General features: G+C 28.2%; 1 protein-coding gene across 4 annotated transcripts in view; it reads left to right on the top strand.

The window, feature by feature from the left end:
• The first annotated feature begins 1519 nt into the window (after positions 1-1519).
• The window catches only part of LOC117168965 (homeodomain-interacting protein kinase 2), a 124016-nt gene continuing 117798 nt past the window's right edge, over positions 1520-7737 (top strand). For 2 of the 4 annotated variants that reach the window (XM_033354972.1, XM_033354971.1), the window contains exon 1: positions 1522-1803. In XM_033354972.1, the coding sequence (XP_033210863.1) occupies positions 1579-1803 (225 nt within the window). In that variant the 5' untranslated portion in view covers positions 1522-1578. Of the gene's footprint in view, positions 1804-7737 lie in introns of all 4 variants that reach the window. The other 2 variants (XM_033354974.1, XM_033354973.1) reach the window with 2 other exon arrangements.

The raw sequence follows: 7737 nt of genomic DNA, 5'->3' as shown, positions 1-7737 counted from the left end.
GGGTTTAATTGAAAATTTTATTCCTTTGTGGAAAATAATTTTATTGTTGTTGATAATGTGTCTTTTTGTATAGAAAAATCCTCCTTCTAGATTGAAAATTCATTTTTGTTGGTAGAAAAGTTGTTGATTGAAAATTCATCTTTATAGGTTAAAAATTCAGCGACTTTGTTCAAAATTAAAATATTCTTCCGATAATACAATTATTTCGATGGAAATTTAACTATTTTGATAGAAAGTCATATATTTTTTTTAACGAAAGTTAAACTGTTTTGTTGAAAATTTGTTTTTTTTGATAGAAAGTTCGAAATTGTTGATCCAGCATTTAATATTTTTGGTTAGAAAAATTCCGGGTAAAAATTCATCTTTGTAGATTGAAAATTTAACTAATTGGTTAAAAATTAAGCTCTTTTGTTTATAATTCGTCCCTTTTGCTTAGCAGGCCAACTGTTTGGTTGTTAATGCAACTATTAGGTTATTCATTAATTTTTTCAACGTAAATCTAGATATTTGATTGAAAACTCAATTGTGTAGGTTTGAAATTAAACTATTTGGCTGGAAAATAAACAATTTTTAAAACAATGCAATTATTTTATTAGAAATCTAATTATTTTGATGAACTTTCATTTATTTGTTTAAAAATGAAGTATTTTATCGAATTTCAATTTCAATTGTACTTTAATTTTTAATTTTTTTTTTAAATATGACTATTTGGTTGAAAATTAAACTATTTTGTTTAAATTTGACTGTTTTGTTAAACTCCTTTTTTGTTTGTTCGTAGATTCAATTGCTTAGTTGACATTTCATCCTTTGATTTGAAAATTACTCTTCCGTTTAAAAATAGGAAGATTTTCCTCGTCCCGAATTTTCGAGATGTCTAGACGCAACCTTAAAAATATTTATTTTTAATATTTGTGCAAGAAGAAAATGTTGAAATTTGAATAACAATGTTTAGAAAAAATGAAAAATTGATCAGGGAAAAGTCAGGAATTTAAAAAAAAAAGAAGTTTTCCGATCACTCTGAACTAAGTACAACCTGTTATAACTTGAAAAGTTGAAAATTCCCGGGTTGAATGGAAGATTCTTCTCTAATTAGACTAGACTGAATCGAGACACTTTTCCATGTAAATCATATATTTTCAACGGATTTGAGAACCCAAGCTTAGCAAAAACAATACTTATAATCTGGAGTAATTCTTCTCCCTCAGTCAGGTATGTCGTGACCATGGAAGACAGATGTGAAGTGTTTCTCTAGGACTCTGGGAGACACATTTACTCAATTACCTGATTAGAGATAGTGAATCTGAAAACAAATTTGGCCAAAGTACACCCCGGCTCTAGGAATAATCGAGCCAAGTGGATTTTGTCCCCACTTTTTGATTTGGGACCAACACGGTCACGAGGTTTATTGCTCGGCGGACGACGGTCTTGAAAAGCTTCCCGGCGTTGAGGGTTTCTGAGGGTTAAAATTTTAAATGGATTTCGGCTCTCGCCGCGGACAGTTCGGTTCGGTCTTTTCTCTAGTTTGTTTATTGTGCTCTCTGGCAGTGCCAGTCCCAGTCCCATTTCTGCTTTCGCAAAATGAAGACCATGGAGGAAATTTTAGTTGTAGTCGCCGAGTGTAGCAATGATTTGCAAGGAACATTGCATAGTGATGATATTAGTCGGGTGTGCAGCGATCCAAATAGTGAAAACAAGGTGTATAATTGTAACCCAAGTGTTAGCACATCGTACAATGAAGGTGTCGACAATAGAAATCATTTTATAGTGCCAGCAAATTCTACTTTTCTTTCTAATCAGTTCGACGTGAGTACTTGTTTTTTTTTTCCTTTCATTGTTACGTCTCGAAAATGAGAATAAATTTTTATTTAAACCAGTGACCGAGATCACAGTCTCTCCCCTTTTTCAATTATCCAAGAAAAAAGAAAAGATTGTACGATTGCTTTAGTCAATCAGTTTGGGAGAGAGTTCTGTAAAATAAAATTAATAGCAAAATATATTTGAGTAAACTAATTTTTGTTTTTGAAAGAGCCAGAAGTAACCTCGATTTAAGGATTTTCGAATTTTTTTTTAATTAGTTCACGAGTTTTAGATGTCAAAATCAAATCTTCAAGTACAGATTTTCGGTTACCTAGGAATGAAATAAGATTTAATCCAAGTTTTGAATAATTACAAAAGTTTAAAAATTAGTTTTGCTATTCTGTTTAGAATCATTTTAAACAGGCCCTTGTATTCTGCTGAATAATAAGGTAAACTGTCGAATTAATTATAAATTTCAAACCACTTTCAAAATTAATCCTATTTGATTGGCTCCATATTCAAATATCTTTCTATTAATAATTTATATATGTAACGAATTAATAATAATACAATAAATTGTTCTACGAATTCTTGCCTTAAATATTTTAACAATATTTGTATCTCGAATGTAGACGAAGCCTAAATATTGCTCGTTTAGCTGTACATGTTTTTGCGTGCGTGACACTATTTTCAGTAGTTTTGACCTGCCCCCCTCTCTTTTGCCATTTCGCCTCCCTCCCCCTCCACGCCCCTCATCATGTTTCAAAATAGCACGTGACACTGTAGCTGACCGCCCCTCCTATTTTTAAAGGTAGTGCCTGTACGTCTGGACACCGGTCACGCCCCTTTCCCTTTTCCAACTCCCCCTTCCCCTTGCCAGGATCGTACATTTAGATTTTCCCATTTTTAAATATAAAATAAATGTAATTTTATACATAACTGCCAATCGAACAATGAATAAAACTTTTTTTTTAATTTGAGAACAGCAATATAATTTATTAAAGAATTCTTATTTTTTCTCTGCTTTTAAGAGACTTTCCCCGTTTCTTGTTTTTTCCCCGCTTAAATTTAAACAGAATTAATAGAGCCAAAGAAAAAAGTCCAACTGTTTTTAGGTTAATAGTTATATATTTTTGTTTGTTTTTTCACCACTATTTTTTGGTTCGGAATTAATTTCTTTTTGTTAAAAATTCTACGGTTTAATTCAAAATTTAACTGTTTCCTTAAAAATTTAACTATTTTCTTGAGAAATGATATTCTAAATTAAAAATTCAACATGCAATTTATCTTCTGTTGTAAAAAGTAATCTTCAAAATTAAAAAATCAACTTTTTGATTGAAAATTAAACGCTTTTGTTGAATGTTGAAATCTTTTCTGAAAAATTAATTTTTTTCAAGATTCTTCATTTTAGTTTAAAATTCATCTCTGGTTGATTTTTTTAGGGATAAACATTCCCTAAAACTCTATTGTTTAGAGTTCTGAAAATCAGTAAATAATCATCAAACTTAGTTATGTGTTTCAAAAATGTTTTCTTTTAAAAATTAAGAAGAAGCGATTGTAAGAAAAAATGCAGTCGCAAAAACGTTTATTTTTGTGTAAATTCTAAAATTTGTTCAAATCAAGTGTTTAAAACAAAATCTTTTTATTTAAAATTACGTTGTCAGTAATAACTGCTATTGATATTTTATATAAAAACTTTATCTTTTCTTGTTGAAAAATTAAATTGAAGATTAAATTGAAATTTGATATTTTAAATTGAAAATTCATCTTTTCTGGTAAAAAGTCATATAATTGGTTGAAAAGTCATTTTTTGGTTACAGAATTAAAAATTATTAGTAGCAAATTAATAATTATTAGTAGAAAATTAATATATATTTTTTTGTAGAAAATTAATTCTTTTTGATTAAAAATGCAACTGCTTGGTTGAAAATTAATCTCTTTCGGTTGAAGATTCAAATATTTTGTTGAAAATTTGTTTGTTTTGGTTAAATCAAACTATTTTTTTAAGTCACTACTTTGTAAAAAATGCATTTTTTGTTGAAGATTCATCACTTCAGTTAAAAATTTAACTATGTTCTATTTGATCATAAATTAACTTTGTTTTAAAATCAATTTTCTCGTGTCGTAAATTTAACTGTTTGGTTAAAAATTCGACTTTTTGGTTCAGCAATTCAACGGTTTTGTAGAAAATCAAACTATTTGCTTGAAAATTAACTTTTTGTTGAAGATTCTTATTTCTTGTTCAAAATTTAACACTGTTGGAAAATTGAACTATTTGGTTAAAATTAAACTTTATTTGGTCTTTCAAAAGTGTTATTTAAGATTTTTCCTTAAAAACTAATTCTTTTTTCTCCAAATGTTGCTATTTCATGTTTGGTTGAAAATGTGATATTTATAAATTAAAGATTTAAATCTTGGTACAAAATTAATCTATTTTGTTAAAAAAAATGTAAGTTGGGTAGAAATTTAATCTTCTTGGTTGAAAATTCACCTTTGTAGGAAACAAATTCAGCTAACAGGTAAAAAATTCAACTATTTTGTTGAAACTTCCACTATTTTTTCAATTATTTTGTTCAAAAGCATTTTTTTGTCCAAAAACCAACTGTTTTGTTGAAAATTCATCTTTTATGGTGGAAAAATAGTCCATCTTAATTAAAATTTCGTCTTCTAGACTTGAAAATTCAACAAATATATGGTTAAAGTTTCTTTTTTTTTCATTGAAAATTCAACCAATTGGTGGAAAATTCAGCTGTTCGGTTAAAATTCAATAACTTTGTTAAACATTCGTCTCTTCTGCTATTTTTCTATTCGGTGTTTAATGCGATTGTTTGGATAAAAATAAATATTGTTTGTAACCAAAATATTAAATTGAAAATTAATCTTTCGTGTTTAACAATCAACTGTTTGCTAAAAATTCGACTTTTTAAATTGAAAATGCAACTACTTTATTGAAGTGCAAAATATTGTGAATCGAAAACTTCATCATTTAAAGCGTTTCAGAAGAAATACTTTAATCCCAGATTCAGAATCTGAATTGCAGCAATTCAGTGCCTGATACTTCTTCTTTTTCCATTATCTTACAAGAATTTGACGCTACTTTTTGCGCACTTTTCCAAATTCCATGCGACTTTCTTTTCAATTTTATGCGACTTTTTTTTAAAGCCTTCTGGTCAACCCGAGCCTTAAATGTACAGTCATCATTTAAACTTTAATGCTCTAGAAAATGTTTCACTGCTCGGAACCTAATACATTGAATGGAAATTTCCCAAGAGCCGATGGTCGCTCAAATCTTACATTGTCAGGTGTACGTGCTCGTAACTATTTTAACTAACGTATCGTTCGTTATTGTGCTTGCACATGCGCGATTGAACAAGTGCTATTAAGTTGTTTTCTTTTATGGTTTCCTTTTGCGACTTGTCACAATAATTATTGAATGTTTCACGTCACTCTCAGACAGGAAAATATTTATTTAAACAATTTTTGTCTCTTTGAAAACAAATTAGAGTAAATAAATAACCGATCTCTTGGCAGTTGTTCAATTTATGCGTACTTTTGAAAATTCGAGGACAGGGAAAAAATAATTCAGTAATGTACTAAAAAAAAAAAAATAATAATAATTCTTTACTTCCTCAAATGGTTTGTTGCATTCTATTTATCGATCAAATGTCCAGTGTGAGTCACTCAGTTTTCTATAGAGATAGAGTATAGTTATAGAGGACAGGCAATTTACCTACCTGCGGACTTGTGTGTCTTTAGAAAAGTTGTCGATAGTTTTCAACTTGATTTGTGATTAATTCGGGTTTACAGTTTGATTTCCTTTTATCGTTTGAGTCTTAATTAAATTTTTTAACTTTCTAAGGCCTCTTTAATCAGAAGATAAGAAGAATCCGTAGGGGAAACCAGTACGAGCTTGAAGGAAAAACTTCATAATATTGATAAATGATGAACAAGTGCGGAAAGTATTACATATCAAATTAAATCTGAAACGTTAATTTTAAAAATAGAAATGCTATCACGTGAATTGTATTTTATTAGCCATTTTATTCTATATTTTATAGTTTTTTAGCACCTTGCACTTGTATTCAGATCGTACTGTTCCGGTACGAGGTGAATGTTCACATTTTTCACATTTTAAGTCTTTGAGATAAATTGTCGAAGGGCATTGTGTATAAAATCATGAAACTCATTCAAAACGTAAAAAAGATTAATTATAAAAAAAAATTAATAATCTATATTTTCATCAAGAAAACTTTCTAATTTTTGATAATATTAATCCTGAACAAAATAAATACATTTTTAACCAGGCAGTTGTATTTTCAAACAAGATGATTTATTTTCTAACAAAAAAGACGAATTTTTAAACAAAAAGATGAGCGTTCAACAAAACAGTTGACTTTTCAACCAAGCAGTTACATTTTTAACAAAAAGATTAATTTTCTAACAAAGAAGATCAATTCTGAACAAAAATATAAATTTTTAACCAAATAGTTGGGGTTTTAAACAAGAAGATTAATTGTCTACCAGAAAAGATGATTTTTCAGCAAAATATATAAATGTTTAACCAAATAATTAAATTTTTATCCAAGAAGATTAGTTTTCTACAAAAAAAAAAACAATTCTTGAAAATTTACTTAATTTTTAAACTAAATAGTTTGAACAATGGATGTGATTTCCGAGGTAATATTGGTATAAATTTTATTCTTTAACTTTTCATATAAGATCACTCATTTTTAACGAAAAAGCAAAAACGATTTTCTAGAAAATAGTTGAATTTTCAGCTCAAGAATATGAAATTTGAACTTAAAAAGGATGAATTTTCAGTGAAAAATGTAAGAGTTGAAATTCAACAAAAAAATTTGATTTAATAGAAAAAAAAACAGTTGGATTTAACCAGGAAAATGATTTTTCAATCAAGTACTTGCATTCTTAACTAAAACAGAGCATTTTTGAACTAAACTTTTGCATTTTTAATAAAAAAAAATTATTTGCTATCAAAAAGACAAAATTTTAACATAATAGTTGAATTCTTAATAATAAAAAAATATTTTCTGCCAAAAAGTCTATTATTCAACAAAATATATAAATTCAACACCAAATGATAGTTAAAAATGTCTACAGAAAGTGATGAGCTTTCAAACTATAGCGTTGAATGGCCACCAAGGGCTGAATTTTCAATTTTTAGAAATTTGTTAACAAAGAAAAGGAATTCCAATTTAATTTGTTGAAATTTGAAGTAAAAAGAAATTCAACAAAATATTTGAATTTTGAACCAAGAGGTATGTGTGACTCTTAATAAAAGGGTTCAACCTTTAAGAAAATAATCCAATTTTGACTTTCATTTTTAAATAAATAATACAAATTTTAATTAAAAAATATAATATCTTAACAAAAAATGTAATGATGCTATGACAAAAATTGGAATTAAACTCTGATAGTTCGTAAACGAAAGGATTACACTATGAATAAATATTGAAATTCATTTTCCATACTGTAAAAATATTATATTAGAAAACAAGAAATTTTGCTTAAAAAATCAAATTAATTTTTCACGACACTTAAATTTTAACTTGGCCAAGAGACTGACAACTCGAAGGAACCAGTGAAAAAATAGTGAAAATAGACTCGTTTTTAATACTGTTATTCATAAAATAATAATAATACAGTACATTTACTTTAAAACCCACTTTTTCCCATTATTCAGTTCGTACTGGTATTCATCTCGTACTGTTATTAACCTCGTACTGTTATTAACCTCGTACTGTTATTAACCTCGTACTGGTATTCACCTCGTACTGGTATTCACCTCTGATAGGTATTCATCTCGTACTGGTATTTATCTCGTACTGGCATTCATGTCATACTGGTATTCATCTCATGCTAGCATTCATCTCGTACTGGTATTCACCTCTTACTGGTATTCACCTCTGATAGGTATTCATC

This window comes from Belonocnema kinseyi, chromosome 3 (assembly GCF_010883055.1).
Source record: "Belonocnema kinseyi isolate 2016_QV_RU_SX_M_011 chromosome 3, B_treatae_v1, whole genome shotgun sequence".
Taxonomy (NCBI): Eukaryota; Metazoa; Arthropoda; class Insecta; order Hymenoptera; family Cynipidae; genus Belonocnema; species Belonocnema kinseyi.
The sequence above is the reverse complement of the archived record's forward strand: the minus strand, read 5'-3'. Positions and strand labels throughout refer to the sequence as shown.